We start from the raw sequence: 23,703 nt of genomic DNA, 5'->3' as shown, positions 1-23,703 counted from the left end.
CATGGTAGTCGTCTTCCATCTTCTTCAAGCTTCCTCTACGCAACAACAAAGAAGCTTTACCTTTTCACCATACGCACTGTTGAGAACTGCCATCTAGCATCTGCGTGGTGTACTAGAATTAGTTCATTGTGGTACGAGAGGACATGCCCGTAGTTTGAACGGTATTGGTAAAAGAACGTAATTGTAAATCATTTCCGAAGGACGCTCGTTTTGTTAAGCGTTAAGGTTTTGAGACGCCCTGCTAAACCCGCAGGACAGGACAGGTAGTTGGAATTGTGGAAAGGGGCAAAAAAGAGCGGCTGTCAGTTACACTCGAACACACATAACTTTATTTATTTGACCAAACATTACAGTACAAATTCTTGAAGTTAGTTATCGGCTGAATACGCCACACTATCTTATGCCTTAAGGGCACAACCACTTTAATTTAAAATGAAAAAAAAAACCAGCTAAAAGCCATTAACTTAAAATTCAGACATCAAAGAGAATATTTAAAGGGCAGAAGGCCTCACGTTAAGTAAGCTGTACAATTTGGCTGAAGGCCCAAAATCTAACACTTGAAAAGCAACAACCTTAATTGAAAGGCGGCTGAAGGCCCATGATTTAAGACTCAAGGTAAAATTAAATAATAAAAAAAAAACACAAGGCAGAAGGCCTTATCTTAAATTAGGCTGAAGGCCCCAAACAATCTAATACTCGACAAGCAACGAACGTTTATTTTAAAACAGCTGAAGGCCCATGACTTAAAACAACAATCTAAACAATTCAACTTCAATTCAGAACCATCGGCTATGAGCCATACAAATACACACAACAGAAAATAAGAAAAGGCAGTGCATCTAACGGAGCTCAGAAATATCGGGGGTCGACCAGCACTTGAAATACTAACGATCACTTAGGTGAGACAGGCAGTCAGTCAACGGACCCACCGACAAGGTAACTTGCGCTCCACTCGACCTGCACACAACCGGGAGTTCAATGCAAACGTAAAAGGCATGGACGCCCACAACCAAGCATCCATTAAGCTGTCACAAACTGTGCTGGACAGCGACAACACGGTGAGGAAAGGACGCTGCCTAAATTTACGTCAACGGCTAGGGCAGGTAAACGGAACATTAACGGCCACAAGGCAAAAATTCCGCTGGTGCACTTCAATTGCAAATATCCAAATACCGTTAGACTCCACCCGACGGTGGCTAAACCGTCGCCAACTCGAACACAAATGATGCTGCCCGCAGGAAAGTCCCAACAACCAACAAGGAGAACCAAACGGCACAATGTGAACAGTCTTGATTTGCTGGTAAATTAAATCCAAACTCAACTCTCGTGTCCAGGGTGAGCCACGGACCTCGTAGCAATGGGAACAGCCCCACACACTCCGACATTGCATAGAGACCGCCAGCGGGCCCGGACAAACTACGCCCCGCGGAGATTTCCTCGCTGCTCCACGCCAACCGACCGACTGCCACACATCAGCATGGAGACACTAATAAAATAACTGAGCAGTCGACATCACAAGCTACACAGTTTCACGAACACTTGCACGAAGGACTAGACAATACTAATGGCAGCGACTGTGCAATAACAAGGACGAATCACGAGTCGGCACACGCAGGCAACCCATCAGCGATCGCGGCCAACATACACATCGTCCGACAAGACGACCGACCGACAACCAACCAAGGTGGTCCACACTCAAGTGATATGTATCGGCAACCGTTAGGCGAGTAACGGCTGTCCGGACCTCACTGCAGCCGCGCCCCGACTGCACTTGTGCAGCGTCCTAAGTCAAACACTGCCAGGTCCAAACTGCACTGCTAGAGCCTCCCAACTCACTGGCAGATCCGAACTAACTCCGAACACACGACAACTGAGAAGTAATAGCAGTCAGCAATAATACATCAGGGCAACTGTTGCCGCTCACTGAGAGGCAAAGCAGCAACTCAGTGACAACAGAAATTGAAACTAACGTAACGATGACAACAGAAATTGAAACTAACGTAACGAGGTGGCAGCACGGTAAAAAAATAAGTAAATAAAATAAAAAGAACCGGATTTAAAATAAGAGATGGCGCGAACACGAGCCATGCCCGACTCAGGTTGTTTCTTGCTCAAGTTGCGTGCGGAGGCCAGAAAGAATTATAGTTTAATGTCTCTGTGCATGCAATACTTAATCATATCTTCACGATCCCTACGAGAGCGAAACGTAGGATGAAGAATGTGTATAGATTCTTCAGTTCATACTTGTTCCCTGAAGACTCACACGGATAGCCGTGTGGGAAGATTGAAGGGCTCTAATTAAATCGCCCGACGGATTACTGTTGAGGATCGGTGCGCCAACCAGCCTGGATGTGGTTTTTGAGCGGTTTCCCACGTTCGTCTAAGTGAATACCGGACTGATACCCACGTTCCTCCTCAGTTACACGATTCACAAGCTTTTAGAAAACGTTCCCATGTCTTCATGTGGGATAGCACTAGAAGCAGACTGTTGGGGTACACAAATTTATTACTAGGGGTTGGCAGAGAGGGGAGTGGGGCGGGTTAAGGGAAGAGTTGGAGACAGGAAGGGCATGCAACCGCCCTCTACCACCACCGCTGCCAAATCCAATAAATAACATGCCCAGCCCGTGAAGATACAGCAGAAAAGCCACGAAATATGGGGAGTAAAAATATACTTCTCCCCTACACTTGGTTAGTAGAACGTCGCGGGATAATTGGCGTCTGCCTTCAGGCGTCTATCAATTAAGGTGTTTCAACTTTTCCATGACACTCGCCTGTAGCGGAAACAAAATTATAATAATTCGTACCGTTCTTCGTGTATGTTCAATGATCCCAGTTATGTGCCTCATGCAGTTGTGTAATTTTCTATGACGGACGCACGAGAGACCTGCAAGCAGTCTCCTTTTTATACGGGCTGCGTTTTCCCTGTAGCCTATCAATGAGTCTACGTCTGGCGATGGCGTTGCCTACGACTCAGCCTATGAGATCATTCCATTTGATACTACGTGGCAGGTCTAGGATTGACACAGATCCATATTGTACAGAAGATCCGGGGACTACACATAGTTGTCGTTGTGTAGAGATAAGAAAAAGCATTACATGCCCGTAGCCACATCCACACAGGTTAGATGTGATTTTCAGCGTAGTGACGGACGAGGCGCTGTGTTAAGTTCTCCGCCGTACCTTTCACAATTCCCAAACATTCAAATTGGGTTGCTGAGGCTCTTCAGTGTTTTGTCAGATGCTTGCAGGCCACAAAGTGCACGGACAAACGCTGGTTTGCGTAAAAATTCACACAAAATACACGAACTTCACTAATTCTTCTGAAAGCACTCTTAGCATTGGATGATGATTCAGTTGAGGTCTCTGACGATATCTAATGTGATGCAGAGAATGTGACTGACAATGCAGTGTGCGACTGACCTCCAGCATTTTCGTGATAGGTCTAGGATCCGTCCAAAGCCTGATCGGAATTGGGGCCAAGTGTGCTTGGTAGTCGGTTTCTAGGACTACGCCAGAGCATTGAACGCCTGCACACCGCTGCCACGCAGGTACGACGTGCTGTTCGGCGTGGTGACGAGCGAGGCGCTGTGGAGGTTCTCCGCCGCCGACGTGACGGCGGGCTTCGAGGGCGAGCGCCGCGACAAGATCCTGCGGACGTACGTGCGCAACGCGTACACGTACCACCTGTCGGAGATCCTGGTGACGGTGGTGAACGAGTACACCGACTGGGAGCGCACCGTGCAGCACCCCATCAACACGCGCGACGCCACCGTCGCGGCGCTGAGCGACGCGCAGTTCGTGGCGCCGCTCGTGCAGGCGGGAGACCTCATCAGCTACCGCAGCGTCGCCTCGCCCGGCCAGGCGGGCCAGAACAAGGCCTTCTTCTACGTCTTCGACTACCAGACCAAGGACGGCGACTACCCGCAGGTAAGCCGAAATTCTCTCTCCTCTCGTTTCTGACGAGGAGAATACGGCCAGTGCCAGAACCCGGTTTCCCAGAAACTTCGCTCAGCGGAAGAGGGGTCAAAATAAGGGAACACGTCTCTCGGCTTATTCGTGGATACTCACCGTTTTTGGAAAAACGACGGTCAAATTTTCGAGCCATTTTCCAGGTAAGGTACGCGCTTTTTATCGCGCGATATCGTCTTACAAGACAGCAAAGGACTTCGAAGAGCAGTTGAACGGAATGGATAGTGTCTTAAAAGGAGGATATGAGATGAACATCAACAAAAGCAAAACGAGGATAATGGAATGTAGTCGAATGAAGTCGGGTGATGCTGAGGGAATTAGATTAGGAAATGAGACACTTAAAGTACTAAAGGAGTTTTGCTATTTGGGGAGCAAAATAACTGATGACAGTCGAAGTAGAAAGGATATAAAATGTACACTGGCAATGGCAAGGAAAGCGTTTCTGAAGAAGAGAAATTTGTTAACATCGAGTATAGATTTAAGTGTCAGGAAATCATTTCTGAAAGTATTTGTATGGAGAGTAGCCATGTATGGAAGTGAAATATGGACGATAAATAATTTGGACAAGAAGAGAATAGAAGCTTTTGAAATGTGGTGCTGCAGAAGAATGCTGAAGATTAGATGGGTAGATCACATAACTAATGAGGATGTATTGAATAGGATTGGGGAGAAGAGAAGTTTGTGGCATAACTTGACTAGAAGAAGGGATCGGTTGGTAGGACATGTTATGAGGCATCAAGGGATCACCAATTTAGTATTGGAGGGCAGCTTGGAGGGTAAAAATCGTAGGTGGAGACCAAAAGATGAATACACTAAACAGATTCAGAAGGATGTAGGTTGCGGTAGGTACTGGGAGATGAAGAAGCTTGCACAGGATAGAGTAGCATGGAGAACTGCGTCAAACCACTCTCAGGACTGAAGACCACAACAACAACAACATCGTCTTACGAAATGGTGGCTCAGTGGCTAGCGTTGCGGCACATACGGTACGTCGAAAATTTTGACAGTCGTTTTCCCAGAAGCGACCGAGTATCTACGGATAAGGCGAGACGTGTTCGCTTGACTCCTCTTCCACTGAGTAAAGTTCCAGGGAAATCGGATGATGGCACTTGTCGCGTTCCCTTCATATGTGAGTAGAACCTCACTTTTCTTAACATAGTGCACACATCGGTGAGTTACCGCTCTTTATTTGTTTCACTATTAATATGTAAGAACCTTCAAACCGTTTTTTTACTAAAAAAGTTATCAATCGAAGGGATTCACAGTAAATGAATATCCGCAGCTCGTGGTCTAGCGGCTAGCATTGCTGCCTCTGGAGCACGGGGCCCGGGTTCGATTCCCGGCCGGGTTGGGGATTTTCTCCGCCCAGTGACTGGGTGTTTGTGTTGTCCTCATCATCTCATTATTATTCGGGAAGTGCTGAGACTGTACATGGAAAGATTGGGAACTTGTACGGGCGCTGATGACCACGATGTTGATCCCCCCACAAACTAACTTCAAGATCACAGTAAATGAAGACTCTTCAAGCTTCATGAGCAGTTTTGTACTCCTACATTTAGAACATTGTCGGTTTGTCACCGTTACGGTTGCATGAATCCAACTAGCTCTTCTTTTTGACTTATTTACAGAAACTGTGACAAGGCTGGTCGTTGAGCATTATTCAGAGTGAATCTTCCGATGAGTTTTCTTTTCCTTGTAGCAATGCCCGCAATCAATCCTCACTGAAATCTAGTTGACTGCAGAAACTTCATCATTCTATATTTCGTGCAAACCTTACACGTTGTTGAAAACAACGGGCTCTCAACCACTAAGTAAAATACAGTTATGGGCTTAGCGATTTCATGCTAATTTCATGTTTTATACTCGGTCCGCAACAACGGGGATTACAATGATTGCTTTCAGTGTTGCTCCTATGTCCGTTGCTGACACCGTGTTTGGATGCCACATATTTGTAGATATTAAAACATAACTTATTTCATTTACTATCCTTGTATGACAGATAACAGAAGCCCCCCCCCCCCCACCCCCTTCCCTCAGTCCGTCACCAAACGAGACGGTGCACTGTTTGTGTGACATTAGTATCATGTTCGTAAGACCGGGGTTCGGATTTCATTTGGCAACACAAAGTTATGTTTTCGTGGTTTTAAGTAATCAATCTTGACAAATGGAGAACCGAAATGATCCTTTATTGAAACGACCGGTTTCGCAGCTTATGCTCCATCCTCGGTTATACATCTGAGTAGAAAAATAATGGGGGGGTGGGGATGAGGTGGAGGGGGAATGAACAGTAACACCGCAAGTTAAAAAAGGATGTAGTAAATAACGGCTAAGAAAACTCACAATCAATTCATATAAAATCCTGACGGAGGTTAAATGGACAACCCGACGTTCTGAGTCAAATAAAAATGAAACGTCCATCAAAGGAACGGTAGTAAGGTAGTAAAAGTGCCATAACGACGGAAACCACTACCGCAAATAGCAATAGACCCTTCAATGAAAAACGTGAGGAGAACAGGTAGGGTCTAAATTTCAAAGTATGAAAATTCGGAATTAAAATGAAGGTTAATAGAAAACAGGAATGTAATTAGATAAACTCTCCTTTGGGAGAGCAACATAATGCAGAATAGACTGGTGTGGCAGTAGCCTATGGTGGCATGGATACAGAAAAACAGACCTTAACGTGTTGTAAATGTATGTATGAAACTATAACATTTAGGCTGATTAATGATTAAGTGTCGCAAAGGTCTATATCTGTTCTCTCGAAACTATCTTACGGTATGCGGCGGTTGGCGTTCCTAGTACAACCATCATTTCTTCCTTTTTGTGTTTCATTAATGAATGTTGAACGGATAGCTGCCGACGGAAGAAAGAATGTATGTCATGTGGTTGTAATTGCGGATACTTTTTTGAAAACAGCAACAACCAAAATACATGAACAAAGTCAATGTGAACATGGGTCATATGTAAAACAGATGCCGGCCGAAGTGGCCGTGCGGTTAAAGGCGCTGCAGTCTGGAACCGCAAGACCGCTACGGTCGCAGGTTCGAATCCTGCCTCGGGCATGGATGTTTGTGATGTCCTTAGGTTAGTTAGGTTTAACTAGTTCTAAGTTCTAGGGGACTAATGACCTCAGCAGTTGAGTCCCATAGTGCTCAGAGCCATTTGTAAAACAGATTGAAGGAAGGAAAGTGTTAAATTCCAGAGCGATGATTTAAAGTGGGATCTGCAATGCCCTATCTTGAGTGATCAGAAAGGTAAGTGTTGCGCCAAACTGATTCGGAACAGATTCCTCAAACAAATCTTATGCTAATATTCGTAGTCGACGTCAAGAGACGAAATATGATAGAGTGAGTGAGTGAGTTCGAACAAACAGATCAACAGGTTTCGGGTAAACAGCTTTTACACGTGATGAAATTTCGGCTCGTACAGAACATTAATTGTACAGAAGAGGACTGTACGCTGTGAATGTCTGTACCACGCAATGCAACCACATTCCAACGTTGGATGACTGCCCTGTCCACACGGCTGAAACTGATCGCGCAGCTTCATCTATAGAGTTTAGCTCGACGTCAGAACGTCGTTCAAAGCTAGGATTGTCCTAATGCTGACGTATTCTAGCAAAAAACGGGGGCGTCGAACAACTCCACAGAACTGTTTGATCAGTGAATGAGAAGGATTTCCCAATGGAAAAGGCAGGCAGCTACAATCCAAAGTTTATGGTCGACAATTTACTTTTTAAAACTACTAGACAAGAATAAAGAGGCAACTGAGGCATCTTTCCGAGTTTCAAAAATTATTGCACAGACTAGGATACCATAAGAAGACGGTGAATTAATCAAAACTGCGTGTTTAGAAGCTGCAGATTCATTATTTGATGGTTTCAAAAATGAAACTGAGATAATGTCTGCCATTAAACTTTTACAGCTTTCCGCAGATACGGTAATGCGGAGGGGTGAGGTTGCGAGTTTTGACGTTACTTCAGAATATAGAACCGAATATTGGTAGCTACAACTATTTTTCCCTACTACTTCACAAATCGACTGATACAGATGATACAGCTCAGTTGACCATTTTTGCAAAAATGGCTTTCGATAATTTCGAAGTAAAAAAGGAGCTGGGAAGGATTGTATCACTAACAGGAAATGTTCTTATCTCTGTCGTATTTTGTTTTGGCAGTTTACGGTACAATATGAAAAACGGTATAGTAGCTCACAAGCTTCATAATTATGGTGGCTATTGAGCTATAAAGATCTGTTGCCATCTTTGCAGTGCTTCTCTAAATTCGTTCAATGTCTGTTGTCGTACGTTCAAGTGCTTTTTTAATGGTGGTAGGACGTCAAACGGGACGACGTGGAGCAGGAGAGACGCCACAGGACATTTTAATTTCCACGGTCTATACTTTTAAAAATAAATTCATAAAACTTTGTCGGAATGACCAGAAAGGATTCAGGATTTACACTTATAGTGGTGGAAGTTAAAAAATATAAGAAAATAATTTATTTTTTTACATTTGTATTTCACCATTTTTTCACTTACCATTGGCTGCATTTGTTGCTATAGGTACACTTTTCTTCATACGTAATGGAGATTCTTCGATGAATTTTGCACAGCATACAAACCATACTTACAGATGTATGAAACGCTAGAATTTTCCAAATATATTAAAAACTGTGGTAACAGTTGAGATAATTAACTATAAAATATCAGTTTTTTCTAAACATGAAGTTTAAAATATAACAGCACATTCATTTTTTCATAAGTTAAATAATTTCTAGAGTTTAATACACCTGTAAGTATGGTTTGTATGCTGTGCAAAATTCATCGAAGAATCTCTTATGAAGAAATGTTTACCTATAGCAACAAACGCAACCAATAGAAGTGAAAAAATGATGAACTTTCACACGTAAAAAAATTATTTTCTTATTTTTTTGAACTTCCACTGCTATGATTGTGAAACCTGAATCCTTCCTGGTGATGCTGACAAAGTTTTATGAATTTATTCGTAAAAGTATAGACATTGGAAATTAAAATGTCCTGTGGTGTCTCTCCTGCTCCAAGACGGCCCGTTTGACGTCCTACCCCCCCCCCCCCCCCCTTAAGGGACCAAAGCGTGATGATCGCATGGGAAGATATCAGCACTATAGGATGTGTGTCAGAGTGTCTGAAACTTGAGTTAGCGTAACTTCTGCGTTACGTCATTTGCCGTATGAGGATGCGCATTATCATGAAAAAGCAGCACACCTTGTCGCAGTGTCCTCGGTTTCCGACAGACATGCTGCCCGATACCCACTCTTCATTTTCCCGTGGATTTCTATCAGTGTTTGTCCTGCTGCAGCCAAGAACAGAAGAACAACATGTAGTTCCTGTTTAGATGCATTTGGTAATAGCGTCGCCATAGTTTCTGTATTTACCGCACGCACATGTCGATGCTTATATATTGACCTTGGAGTCGAGATACGTTGCATATACTCTGCAGCGACACCCTCAAAAGAAAACTTTTTGATCACCATTTATACCATGTTAGTTGCTCAAGATATTCACCACTAACACTGTAATCAGGTACAAATATGTTTTTCTCTTTGCTGTAGGTATTATCACGCATTTAAGCCCATTTACATAGAGCTGCCATTCATTACAAGTGGGAGTTTATCCAGCTCTTTCTGCAGTTCCTCAGGATCATATGTAAGTTCCTGTGACGATTAAAGCTTCATCTCTGAATAGCAGTCACTATCTGAGGACGAATTTCGGTCGGTTGTTTATGGCTTGTCGAGGTAGCGCTGCGACAGTCGAAACAGCAGGCTGCATTGCGTTAGGGTTCACATGCAGTTCACATACGCGAGAGTCTGTAATGTTACTTACCGGCATTTGGTTTCATATCTCAAAACAGTTTTCTGTCTGCGTCACTTGACCCTAATGAAATCGGCCACTTGGATTTTGGTTTCTGTTTCTTACCAATATTTCTAATATTACAGGTTACTTGTGTTTTAAGGATTATTCGCAATTTTACACTACACCTGATGCACTTATAGTAATATGAACACTCAACAAAAATGTATTTTCAGAAGCGTAAAATGCAAATGGGTTCATATCTTGTCTTTAATGTTTTTGAAAGCCGTATCAACCCTGTACTAATAAAGACCTATAAACGTCATTGCTTCACGCTCCTCAAATATGCCAAAATATGAAAGCTTTTATAGTTGCAAGGAATGTTTAATGCGTATTTCAGATTTTCCAGTCAGAAGTATTTAAGGCTGTGATCGCGACGCACGGGAGGACAGTTTGGGTTGTACTTCAGTTCGACGACGAGTTCATTTGAGACGAAGCACAAGCTCGTTTTAGGCCAAGAGTTTTGCTACTTCCAAAACCGTCCCACGATTCGCCTTAACTGAAAACTATAAACCTGGATGATCGGAGGGGCATTTGACCGAATGTGAGTCCAGTGTACTAACCACTGCGCAATCTCTCTCGATATAAATCCAATGGGGATTTTAAGTATAGTATCATGTCAGTTTATCCTAAAACAAAATGTTAAAGCCATTCACAGTATTTCTTAGCATCATGACAAGCAGTTTTCAAGTTCGATAACATTTCTACAGTTGGATGTGAGTTCATTCGTTACGGCCTGTTTGGAGCGTGTTCCCAGACACACGGGAACGGTATTATAACATGACAGAATCCACTCAGTGCTTCACAAAAGAGCCGACGTTGAGCCTGACGTCCGCAGGGAGATGCGGCACACTGATTTTACGATGCGGAATAAAAAGACCGACCCGTCAGAGGCTTAAAATCACAAGCTGCTCTGTCAATCACAGGTATATCCCTCCGTGCTCCAGTGTTTTTGTGCACGCCAACTACGTAGGTCCAGTTCTGTCACACAGAAAAGTGAACAGTCCATCACGTATACCGGCAAGCTCAAAGCTTCCGCGCAATCCACCATATGGGTCTTCTGTTTCGTGACGTTTTGATAGAAGTGAGAAATGCTTCATGAACCTCAGCTTGCGTAATAAGTTTAACAGCAACTAAGAGCGTCGTTTATCTTTCTATAAGTCGTTGAGAAATAGGGGTAATTCATGTTACACAATTCTAGAGGTTGTAGAGGGGACACGGTAGATGAAATTCTACGCAGGAACCCTTATTCAGAAACGTCATCGAACGGCGTTACAGAGCGTCAAAGTAACAGGCGCTGGCGTCTGTAAATGCACTTATACACAGGGTGATTCCGTGATGATGTTACAAGCTTTCTAGGATGATGGGAAGTGTAATTATATCAAATCGAGGAAAGGGGCCCCGTACCTGTAACGAACAAGTCGAAAATTGTAAGCGAAAGCCGCTCTGATACCTCTGACAGTGGGATACATGTGATGATTCTGTTATAGCTAGGATTGTAGGATAGGCAACTTTTAGAGGTGCTAGTATGGACCAGAACTAGAAGAAATGTCCTATGTACACATGGGCTATAAAACGCATACCTTAAGAGATATGAGCACTTTCAATTAGGAGATGTTTCACCAGTGTTCATAGCATACTCAGGTATGCGTTTTGGAGCCCATGTTTACTGGACACTTTTTCCTTGTTTTGATCCATACTGCCACCTCTGAAAGTTACCTATCCTATCATCTAAGCAACAATTGTACCAGCACATGCAGTCAACTTAAATGGTTCTTAATGGGTGAATAGTTAATTGGAAAGCGATTTTCAAACAGATACTTGAGGAAATTAACCAATCTGAAACTCTGCAGACTACTGTAAGTTTCGTGTCACAAAATTTTTCTGGGTCGCCACCCAATTTAATTAAAATCGGGAAAATTTAATATAAGAACTGAATTAATCACTGAATTGGTAAGGATAACCAACGTGTTAGTATTAGTAAAAAGATCGAATTGAATATATGGAATGAGTATAAGGGAACAATTTAAGTACAACCTTAAATCAAATAATTCAGAGCAAGCAGAAACTTAAGTCTCAACAAAAGTCATAAGATAATCAGATAACAGTCTAGAAATACAAGGCCTGCCTTTTGCGCTTCATAAACGCCAGGTGGGCTGTATTAAAAATAATTTTACAAAAGGGGAGAGGTTTGTCTGAGAAACAATCATCACAGTTTAAAATAGTTTATTAAAATAAACATCATATTAAAAATTCACAAAGTAATTTTAAACTATGACCTATCCTTGCCTATATTTAATTAATTAATTAACTCACTGACATTATTATAATATTGAGTGTTGAGGTACATTGTGTTAATAAACGAAAAGTAAATCTGAGGCGCACATGGTAAAAATTCACACAAAGATGCACGGTTCACACATACAAGAATAGAGATGAAAATTATTTCGCTCATCACAATAAATCAAAGGGTCAAAGGTTCATCCCTATCGCTGTGATTCAATTATTGTGAATAAGAATACTATGGAAGATTTTCCTACAAAGAAATTTATCTGCATAACCTTGCACGTGAAACTAAGTTACGCTGGCGTGAGACACTCGCAAATGTCGTGGTCATACATGAATGAAAAAAAAAAAAAAAAAAAATTATCGAGATTCGTGAAAAATTAAAGAACACAGATGTAAACCGTATAGACTCAAGTACGAGTAAAATAACATGTAGCATTAAGAATAAAACTTACGTAAGATGGTACTGTGATTACACACGATGAAATCACCACCACGTGGAATGAAAAAAGCTACACAATCTTGAAATTGTAACGAAATTAAAAATAGAAGAAATAAAACACATATACACGAGAAAAGTTCATACATACGTTCCGGTCAAAAGAGGAATCATACAATTGAATTTTAAACCTGTGCTGGAGTAATGAACTTCCTACACAACGTGTTCTGCTTACACAAAGCGAGGACCGGAAAAACTTGCTACATACAGAAAAATATACTCTGAAAAGTGTAAGAATTCGGCTGCAGAACTTGAAAATAAACTAGCTGACCAAACGTGTACATCAGTTCGACTAGCTACACACCACCACACATTAATACATTTACAACCCTGCAACGAACTTCCGCTAGGTAGCCGGAAGAGACCAGAGAGATCTTTTTCGCCACCAACTTTACTACTGTCGAATGACTACAGAAAGGACACAAATCTCTTTGCCTTGACTGAGAAAGCTACGTTGGCCACACTGTTACTACCACAGCAGACAGCCAGGTGCTGTACTGATACCATAAAAAAAGACAAAGTCAACATACACGCTCACTCACTCAATCATACAGATGATAAAGAGAGAAAGGAATTTTGGGAGCATGTCCGAAAGAATAGATACCATCTTCATATATATATATATATATATATATATATATATATATATATATATATATATATATATATATAGGGTGTTTCAAAAACGACCGGTATATTTGAAACGGTAATAAAAACTAAACGAGCAGCGATAGAAATACACCGTTTGTTGCAATATGCTTGGGACAACAGTACATTTTCAGGCAGACAAACTTTCGAAATTACAGTAGTTACAATTGTCAACAAGTGATGGCGCTGCGGTCTGGGAAATTCTATAGTACGATATTTTCCACATATCCACCATGCGTAGCAATAATATGGCGTAGTCTCTGAATGAAATTACCCGAAACCTTTGACAAGGTGTCTGGCGGAATGGCTTCACATGCAGATGAGATGTACTGCTTCAGCTGTTCAATTGTTTCTGGATTCTGACGGTACACCTGGTCTTTCAAGTGTCCCCACAGAAAGAAGTCACAGGGGTTCATGTCTGAAGAATAGGGAGGCCAATCCACGCCGCCTCGTGTATGTTTCGGATAGCCCAAAGCAATCACACGATCATCGAAATATTCATTCAGGAAATTAAAGACGTCGGCCGTGCGATGTGGCCGGGCACCATCTTGCATAAACCACGAGGTGTTCGCAGTGTCGTCTAAGGCAGTTTGTACCGCCACAAATTCACGAAGAATGTCCAGATAGCGTGATGCAGTAATCGTTTCGGATCTGAAAAATGGGCCAATGATTCCTTTGGAAGACATGGCGGCCCAGACCAGTACTTTTTGAGGATGCAGGGACGATGGGACTGCAACATGGGGCTTTTCGGTTCCCCATATGCGCCAGTTCTGTTTATTGACGAAGCCGTCCAGGTAAAAATAAGCTTCGTCAGTAAACCAAATGCTGCCCACATGCATATCGCCGTCATCAATCCTGTGCACTATATCGTTAGCGAATGTCTCTCGTGCAGCAATGGTAGCGGCGCTGAGGGGTTGCCGCGTTTGAATTTTGTATGGATAGAGGTGTAAACTCTGGCGCATGAGACGATACGTGGACGTTGGCGTCATTTGGATCGCAGCTGCAACAAAGCGAACGGAAACCCGAGGCCGCTGTTGGATCACCTGCTGCACTAGCTGCGCGTTGCCCTCTGTGGTTTCAGTACGCGGTCGCCCTACCTTTCCAGCACGTTCATCTGTCACGTTCCCAGTCCGTTGAAATTTTTCAAACAGATCCTTTATTGTATCGCTTTTCGGTCCTTTGGTTACATTAAACCTCCGTTGAAAACTTCGTCTTGTTGCAACAACACTGTGTTCTAGGCGGTGGAATTCCAACACCAGAAAAATCCTCTGTTCTCAGGAATAAACCATGTTGTCCACAGCACACTTGCACGTTGTGAACAGCACACGCTTACAGCAGAAAGACGACGTACAGAATGGCGCACCCACAGACTGCGTTGTCTTCTATATCTTTCACATCACTTGCAGCGCCATCTGTTGTTGAAAATTGTAACTACTGTAATTTCGAAAGTTTGTCCGCCTGAAAATGTACTGTTGTCCCAAGCATATTGCAACAAACGGTGTATTTCTATCGCTGCTCGTTTAGTTTTTATTGCCGTTTCAAATATACCGGTCATTTTTGAAACACCCTATATATATATATATATATATATATATATATATATATATATATATATATATGACCGGCCATTTGTCCCTCTTCTTCTGTGTAGATGCAGAAACAGTGCCCGAACTCTTACGGGAATCGGCAAAAAAGCCGCAAGTTATCAGTATAATCGGCAGGGGCACTATGAATATAGTGCGGGACAATAAGTTGGGAATGTGGGTATCACGGGAGGCGTGCCAGAAATAAGTCCCAGCAGTCGCACTATCCTCTGTATCCTCGGTGGCTCAGATGGATTGAGCGTCTGCCATGTAAGCTGGATATCCCGGGTTCGAGTCCCGGTCTGGGCACACATTTTCAAATGTCCCCGTTGACTTATATCAACGCCTGTATGGAGCTGGGGGTATTCATTTCATTGTAATGTACATAGGATTAAATGCGTACTGGAAAAATTGATACTTTAATCTAATTGTGTACAACTGAATGGGGACAAACACGATGTACAAAACTAAATAACAGTTAATTGAGCTTGACAGCACGAAATTCTAGTTAAATAAATAGTGTGAAACGAATATCACAGGGACGTTTCACACTTTGAGGAGTCAGAACGGTTTTCGCTTATAACTTTCGACATATTCTTTTCCGGTGCAGGGTCCTTTATCTCAGTGATACATTTACTCTTCTCCATCATCCTAGAGAGTTTGTAACACCATCACGGAATCACCCTGTGTATACATATATTTACGGGCGCCGACGCTTAGAACTCTGACTTTTTGGCACGGGACACTGGTTCCTATGTAAAACTAGATCTACCGTGTCCCCTATACAACCTTTAAAAGTGTGTAACATGGACTGTGAAACTCCCTGTGTATTACAGTCTTGGATCTACAGATCTAACTAAAAACGTAATTTTGTGCTGAAGTTTAGAATTAGGATCGCAATAAGAATTCTGATGCTACATCATTAATTTTAATAGAGATACTTATTCGCCTTTCAGGTGTTTGGAGCGCTCAACGCCAAACTAGAACTTTGGACGCTGTCAGAGAATCAAAACGACATTCCTGTCTTACTCATCTCGACTGTTCGATTCCCTTCACGAAGATCTTATGAATAACATTCCCACAACCGCTGAGTAACTAAAAATGAAGTGATACTTGGTCGCTACAAAAGCCAGTTGTTTCCCTCCGCTACTGATTAAAGTAACAGGCTCATCATTCGGTAGCGAACGTACGTCATAGTTTTTTGACATACAAACAGTTATTGCCACCGAGCGTATTTCCTCTAGTTACCAGTACCTCCCAGTGCAGAGGTTGTACTGTACTTCTGAACATGCCGTTTGGCTCCAGTGTAAATCTTTCTTACAGCACATTATTATCCAGTTGGTGCATAAGTTCGTAGCGTTTTCATTTTGCAGGTGGTATTCCGGCTGCTGTCGCCTTATTTATCATTTGTCCTTTTTTATTCGTAGTTCATTGTTTCTATTTCTTTTTACATAGTAATTTTGTTATTTGAGGATAGTGGAGCCGAGAAAGGCTAGAAAATGGAGTGCCATGTGAAGAAAGAGGTATATTTCCGACAATTTCTTCTGTTTGAGCTCAGTAGAGAGGTTAGAGCGGCAGAGGCAACCAGAAACATTTGCGCTATGTATGGGGATAATGTCACTGGACACAGCAGGGCAAGAAAGTGATTTTCTCGTTTTAAGGAGGATCGTTTTAACATTAGTGAGTCTCCACATTCAGAAAGAGCTTCGTGGTTTGATGAAGATCGTTTAACTAAAGATCGTTTAAACTTCAGTGTGCTAGAGAACTGGCAAATGTGACGAACTGTGATGATTACAACATAGTGCGACATTTGCATTCAGTGGGGAAGGTTCAAATCACAAAAATCAGCAGATGTTCATCTCTGCTTGCGCGTCATCATTTGGCTCGTCAACAACACCCATAATTCCTATCCTTTATCGTTACTGGTGACGAGAAATGATGTCTTTATGCTAACAGCCGGCCGCTGTGAGCGAGCGGTTCTCGGCGCTTCAGTCCGGAACCGCGCGCCTGCTACGGTCGCAGGTTCGAATCCTGCCTCGGGCGTGGATGTATGTGATGTCCTTAGGTTAGTTAGGTTTAAGTAGTCATAAGTTCTACGGGACTGTTGACCTCCGCTGTCAAGTCCCATACTGCTCAGAGCCATTTGAGCCACTTTTTCCGCGTACAAAGACCTGCGTGCTTCCACAAAAGATAATATTACGCTTCTGGTGGAACAGCGATAGTGTGGTGTACTACGAGTTGCTTTCCCGAGGTGTAACCATCATTGCTGATATTTATTGTCAGCAACACAGACTTTTTGCAAAATGGTTCAAATGGCTCTGAGCACTATGGGACTTAACATCTGAGGTCATCAGTCCCTAGAACCTAGAACTATTTAAACCTAACTAACCTAAGGACATGGCACACATCCATGCCCGAGGCAGGATTCGAACCTGCGACCGTAGCGGTCGCGTGGTTCCAGGCTGAAGCGCCTAGAACAGCTCGGCCACCCCTGCCGGCAAACTTCTTGCAGACGCAGTCCAAACTCAACGACCAGGTAGAGTGCGTGAAGTGATGCTGTTTCACAATAACACTCTATCTCTATCTGCTAGACTGACAAAAAACGCTATACAGTAGATGGTTTGGGAAGTAATTCCTCACCCACCTTATCACCTGATCTTGGTCCGCCTCCGGTATCTGAGTGGTCAGCGCGACGATATGTCAATCCTAAGGGCCCTGGTTCGATTCCGGGCTGGGTCAGAGATTTTCTCTGCTCAGAGACTGGGTGTTGTGTCGTCGTAATCATCATCATTTCATCCCCATCGACGTGAAAGTCGCCGAAGTGGCGTCAGATCGAAAGTCTTGCACCCGGTGAATTTTCTACCCGACGGGAGGCCCTAGTCACAGGACATTTCATTACCTGATTTTGGAACCTCGGATTTTTATCTTTTCCGGTCCCTACCAACGTTCAAGGAACTTACTTTCCGCGCTAAAATGTGTTCCGAAGAGGGCTCAACGAGTTCTTTGCTGAAAACCGCGTGATTTCTTGTGTCGTGGTATGGAGAAGTTACCCCAGCGGTGTCAGGCTGCTATGATAACTAAAGTCTCTGTTACGTATATCTTTTGTGTTTATGAAATTGCGGATGAACCCTGTGAACCCAATATATTGGGACTTAACGCCTGGCACCTGAAGATGGTCATGTGATAATAACTAGCAGTGGGATAAAACAGTTATCAGCTGTGGTAGGGTAAATTAATGGCTCCGTCTACTAATTAGGAAACATGTTATAGGAAACGTCAGTGAATCAAGAAAGGTGCCTCAGTAATGTGTCATTGTGTTCAAATTCTGGAAGATGATGGTTAAAATTCTCTTCAGATCTTCCGGATCTAGATTTATCGTGGTTTAGCTAAATCGCTTAAGAAAAATGCTGGGATGGTTCTTTAGAAAAAGATACGCCATAATTCACTGGGGTGGTTCTTTAGAAAAAGATATGCCATAATTCGCTAAAGACAAATGCCGGGATGGTTCCTTAGGAAAAGACGTGCTCAAATTCCCTCGCTGTTCTTCCCCAACCTGTGCTCCGCGTCTATTGTCATCGTCAACCATAACCTCCTCCCTCTCAGTAGCTCACAGCCAAGAGATGAGGAACAAGGAGGAGGAAGACCGAAGTGCAGCAAATTTGAGGTTGAGAGTTTCATCGTCAGCGGGATAATTACAGGTGGAACATTAGTTCAGATGGCTTTACCACCGACAGGACTATCCAATGTTTTTTTCGTGCGAAATACTATGCTGGAAAATACTGTATCCGAAGTAGCAGATGCATTACACGATGTAAGTAGTCCACTATGAGGTAGAATTAGCCCACTATATTCGTCGTACATTCTCTAAGAACTTGCTTCAAGCAAAATACTAAATCCAGTCAGCTCTCTAATGTAACTATGAAACTACTAGACAGTGATAGACGAAATCCAAACTATACACAGTAAACGCCAGACAATCACCTACTGTTGAAGAGAGGTGAGAGGACATTTGCACATTTGTGCTGGTGGAAGGCACAGACGACTAACACTAAGCGTTATGTCACTGAGACCGTTTTTTGTGGTCTGAGGTGCCACGTAAACACCTTTATGGACTGTTGAGTTACTATACTTGACTCCGCACACAGTGGCCGTGTTTGGACCTGGAGGATAAATGAGAAACGCAGTGCTGCAGAGTGTGTTGTGGCTTCAGTAGGAATCTACCGAAGTGTTTGAAGAACATGTTTATTAAGATATGAAGACGGTCCACTAATTCCAGCATATGAAAATTGGAGCAGTAGTTCATAACGTGTAACTGCCCTCCCATATTATGATAAATGATTTTAATCTGAATGGCTCAAATGGCTCTGAGCACTATGGAACTTAACATCTGAGATCATCAGTCCCCTAGAATGTACAACTACTTGAACCTAACTAACCTAAGGACATCACACACACATCCATGCCAGAGGTAGGATTCGAACCTGCGACCGTAGCGGTCGCGATTTTAATCTGACCTTCTTGTAACACCGAGATACTGCTGCGTTCACAAATGGACTATTGAATCTAAGCACAGAGAATTTTTGTGGAACGGGTGGACATCTCAACATTTATCCCTCAAATGAACTCCATGTAGGCTTTTCTGGAGCAAATAAAACGTCGACTTCGTATCAATCCGGATAGTTCAGTACCTTTCCAAGAACCATCCCTCCTGGTTCGGGAACAATGGGAACCTAATCTTCAGAGTACCAGGACTTAGCACAGAACTGTGCCCGATGATAAACTTAGTAGTAGCAAAACAGTACTTCATGGCCTAACGCGTATGTACTCACAGATTTCTGTGGGTGATAACTAAAGAAATACATTGTCTCCGATGTGAAATAATGTTGCGGTACACATTGTCGACTCTCCGCTGATGCATACGTAACGAATGATTCAGCACTGCTCTACAGGATTTTCGGAGCTGTCTCCCTCACCGACATGCTGGTGCTTGTTATTTTTCTCTTTTTGCCCGCTCCGCCTCGGCTGTGAAAAATTAATGAAGATAAAATGGCGACGTCACAGCGTGGCCGGCCGGCACGTTAGTCACAACGACAGTATTTTATAACACGGGCCAGATGCGGGGACGTTTATACGGCCGTAGCACAGTCCTTGCGTGTATCGCCGTGCTTCGCCACGGGCATTATTCACTTAACGCAAGCCGCGTCCAGTGGTGGACTTCTCGCACACCTGCTCTCGCCCGCTTTCTCTCTCCTCCTCACTTTTCCTATCCGTACGTCTGCCTCCCTCTCTCATATATTCTACCCCCACCCCCACCCTAAAAAGAAAAACCAGAGCACATCCCTTCTGAATACCTGGGGCCCCCCTGCATTCTGCTGCGATGGGCTTCTGCGTGTCGGATATGTGCTTAAATTTCAGGAAGTCCACAGATGGTACTGTAATGTTGTCGGCATTCGTTTGCACAAAATAGTGTCACCATTGAAGTTTCTTCAATTTATTGCAATAAATTATTAGTAACAAACGTAGATACCTAAACACAAAAAGGACTTTGGAATTATATAGAAATTTATTGAGATAACTTACCGAATCGGTAGATGTGTCACTTTGTACCAAACAACATCAAGTCTTAAATGGTTCAAATGGCTCTGAGCGCTATGGGACTTAACACCTGAGGTCATCAGTCCCCAAGAACTTAGAACTACTTAAACCTAACTAATCTAAGGACATCACACACATCCATGCCCGAGACAGGATTCGAACCTGCGACCGTAGTAATCGCGCGGTTCCGGACTGAAGCGCCTAGAACCGCTTTGTCACCGCGGCTGGCTCTCAGGTCTTAAATAAAAGTTTCAAGTGTCATTTTTGTTCGACGTGACTACCATTGGTGATGTAGCAAACATCTCAGTGGTACTCAATTTCTTTCCACACTCGTTGCAGCAAATCGTACGTAACTTGTGCAGCGGCAGCCTATATTCGATTTTTCAGGTTGGTAAATTGTTTAGTAGTGAGGTACATACACGCAGTCTTTAATGAAACCCCAGAGAAATAAATCCTCTGGCGTAAAGTCTGGGGAGCAAGGTGGTTATGACACTGGTCCTTCACGGCGATTCCACCGGCTTTTGAAGTGATAATAGTCCGAAACCTCGAATTTTCTCAGGAAAGGACGTTGTACACCGTGATGCTAGTTGTAAACTGTTCCACCTCGATCATTTCATCGATCTATAGAATAAAAAAGTTTTCAAGCATATCCAGATACACAACAACAATGAAACTTTTGCTGCTTAAACGTAACAGAACGTCAATTTTGAACTATTACTGAATTTGTTTCAGAAAACCCCTGACGTATTAACCTACGTATCTGTACTCTTTATAGCCATTATAAACACGTTGGTTTCAACGTGGTGCCTTTACTTCAAAGCTTTCCATGTATAGGTTCCCCACAATAGGTATAACGGACTACCCATCACCACGCCTTCGGTTTGTTAATTTTCCATCGAATAGGAAATAAGTAGATGTGCCTATGAAGTACATTGCAGAGAGTATATCGCACCAATATTGTTGGTGTTTTTTCCAATGCAATTCACGTTTCGAGCAAGCGTAAGTCTACTGTCTGCCTCTCAACGAGCACTTATCTTTCGTATCTTATTATCTCTACGTGAGACATACAATGGTACCGGTATAATGGTCACACAGTCACTGAGGAATGCTATAAATAGGAAGCACAGGGAAGCTACTGCGAAATGCCTGCATGAAAAATGTGAAGAAATCGACAAAGAAATGACTGTCTGAAGGACCGACTCCGTATCTGGAAAAGTCAAATCAACATTCGGTGAAATTAAAAACAAGGGTGCCAACATTAAGAGTGCAACGGGAATTCCACTATTAAATCCAGAGGAGGGAGCGGACAGGATCAAAGGGTACATTGAAGGCCTCTATGAGGGGAAGATTTGTCTGATGAGATAGAAGAAGAAACAGGAGTCGATCAGGAATAGATAGGGGATCCAGTATTAGAATCAGTATTTAAAAGAGCTTTGGAGAAATTAAGATCAAATAAGGCAGAAGGGATGTATAACATTCCACCAGAATTTCTGAAATCATTGGTGAAAGTAGCACCAAAACGACTATTCACGTTCATGTTGGTGTGTAGAATGAATGAGTCTCGCGACGTACCATCTGACTTTCGGAAAAATACTGCGAGAGCTGACAAGTGCGAGAATTATCACACAATCAGCTTAACAGCTTATGCATCCAAGTTCCTGACAAGAATAATATAGAGAAGACTGGAAAAGAGAATGAAGTATGTTTAGATGACGATACGTTTGGCTCCAGGAAAGGTAAAGCCACCAGAGCATCAAATCTGTCGTCACGATTGATAATAGAAGAAAGAGTTAAGAAAAATCAAGACATATTCATAGTATTTGTCGTCGTGGAAAAAGCATTCGACAATGCCAAATAATGCAAGTTGTTCTATATTCTGAGGATATCAGGGGTAAGCTATAGGGAGAGAAGAGTAATATACAACACGTACAAGTGTCGAGAGGGAATAATAAAAATGGAAGACCAAGAAGGAAGTGCTCGGATTAAAAAGGCTACAAGACAGGGATGTAGTCTTTCGTTCCTATTGTTCAGTCTGTAAATTGAAGAAGCAATGATGGAGATTAAGGAAAGGTTCAGGGGTGGAATTAAAATTCAAGGTGAAAGAATACACTGAACTACAAATTTGAAGTGAAAGTGTGTAAATTTCATGATTTTTGTGTTAGTTATCTTTATTTCAGTATAAAATGATACAAAATCATCTTCATAAATATTTAGCTCTAGTTTTTTTTTAAAAAGTAATCTACATTTTTGTATAAATAACTCACTAACTAAATATGCATTCATGTTCCAACATTCAGCATAAAAATTTTAAGTTAATAATTACTTGAATTATGTTATAAGGTTCAGGTGTGGAATTAAAATTCAAGGTGAAAGGATACACTGAACTACAAATTTGAAGTGAAAGTGTGTAAATTGCGTGATTTTTGAGTTAGTTATGTTTATTTCAGTATAAAGTGATACAAAATCATCATCTTCATAAATATTTAGCTCTAGTTTTTTTTAAAGAAGTAATCTAAATGTCAGTGACATTTTGGAAGTATAAAAGTAAAACATGAAAAAATGAAGATAATATTACATGAATGAATATACTTTGTAAGTCTGTTTTGTACCAGAACTATGTAAAGCACGAAAGAGAATATATAAATTAACTGGAGACAAATGCATATAAAGGATTACAAATGTTAAATGTCTATATGTATATAGGCTACATTTACATATTATGTTCAGAGATAATTCAGATGATGACCGTTTTCGCTTGTCTTGTCATTTATACACATGCTTGGGAACATCCCATATGACAGTCCTGCAGTAATTCGCTAAAGTAGTAGGGCTCCACTTTCTGGCATACCTATTCTCAAATGTAGCAATATCTTGATGAAATCGCTCCCCATGTTCATCACTTACTGCGCCACAATCTTTGGGGAAGAAGTCAAGATGACTATGTAAGAATTGCATTTTAAATGACATGATGACATGTTGCAACCAAGTTTTTCATAAGATGACGACATGTTATCTACAATCTCTTTGTAATTTATTGCTCGTTTGTTCCCTAAAAACTGTAAACAGACTGTCTTAAAACATTCCCCTGCATGCTACTCATTAGCTTGTATGATTCCATCAAAAGTATGGTTTCCAGAAAGCTCTCGAATCTGTGGGCCTACAAAGATGCCCTCCTTTACTTTGGCATCACTTACGTAAGGGAATTTTTGCCTCAAGTACTTAAATCCGTCACCA

General features: G+C 42.3%; 1 protein-coding gene across 1 annotated transcript in view; it reads left to right on the top strand.

Moving 5' to 3' along the window:
- Nucleotides 1-23,703, top strand: part of LOC126234903 (neuroligin-3-like) — a 443,765-nt gene that overhangs the window by 172,446 nt on the left and 247,616 nt on the right. Inside the window, exon 7 of the mRNA XM_049943642.1 lies at nt 3,552-3,930. Coding sequence (XP_049799599.1) covers nt 3,552-3,930 — 379 coding nt within the window. The remainder of the gene's footprint in view (nt 1-3,551; nt 3,931-23,703) is intronic.

The sequence above is a fragment of the Schistocerca nitens genome, chromosome 2 (genome assembly GCF_023898315.1).
Source record: "Schistocerca nitens isolate TAMUIC-IGC-003100 chromosome 2, iqSchNite1.1, whole genome shotgun sequence".
Classification (NCBI taxonomy): domain Eukaryota; kingdom Metazoa; phylum Arthropoda; class Insecta; order Orthoptera; family Acrididae; genus Schistocerca; species Schistocerca nitens.
Note: the sequence above shows the minus strand (reverse complement) of the source record. Positions and strands in the feature narration are given on the sequence as shown.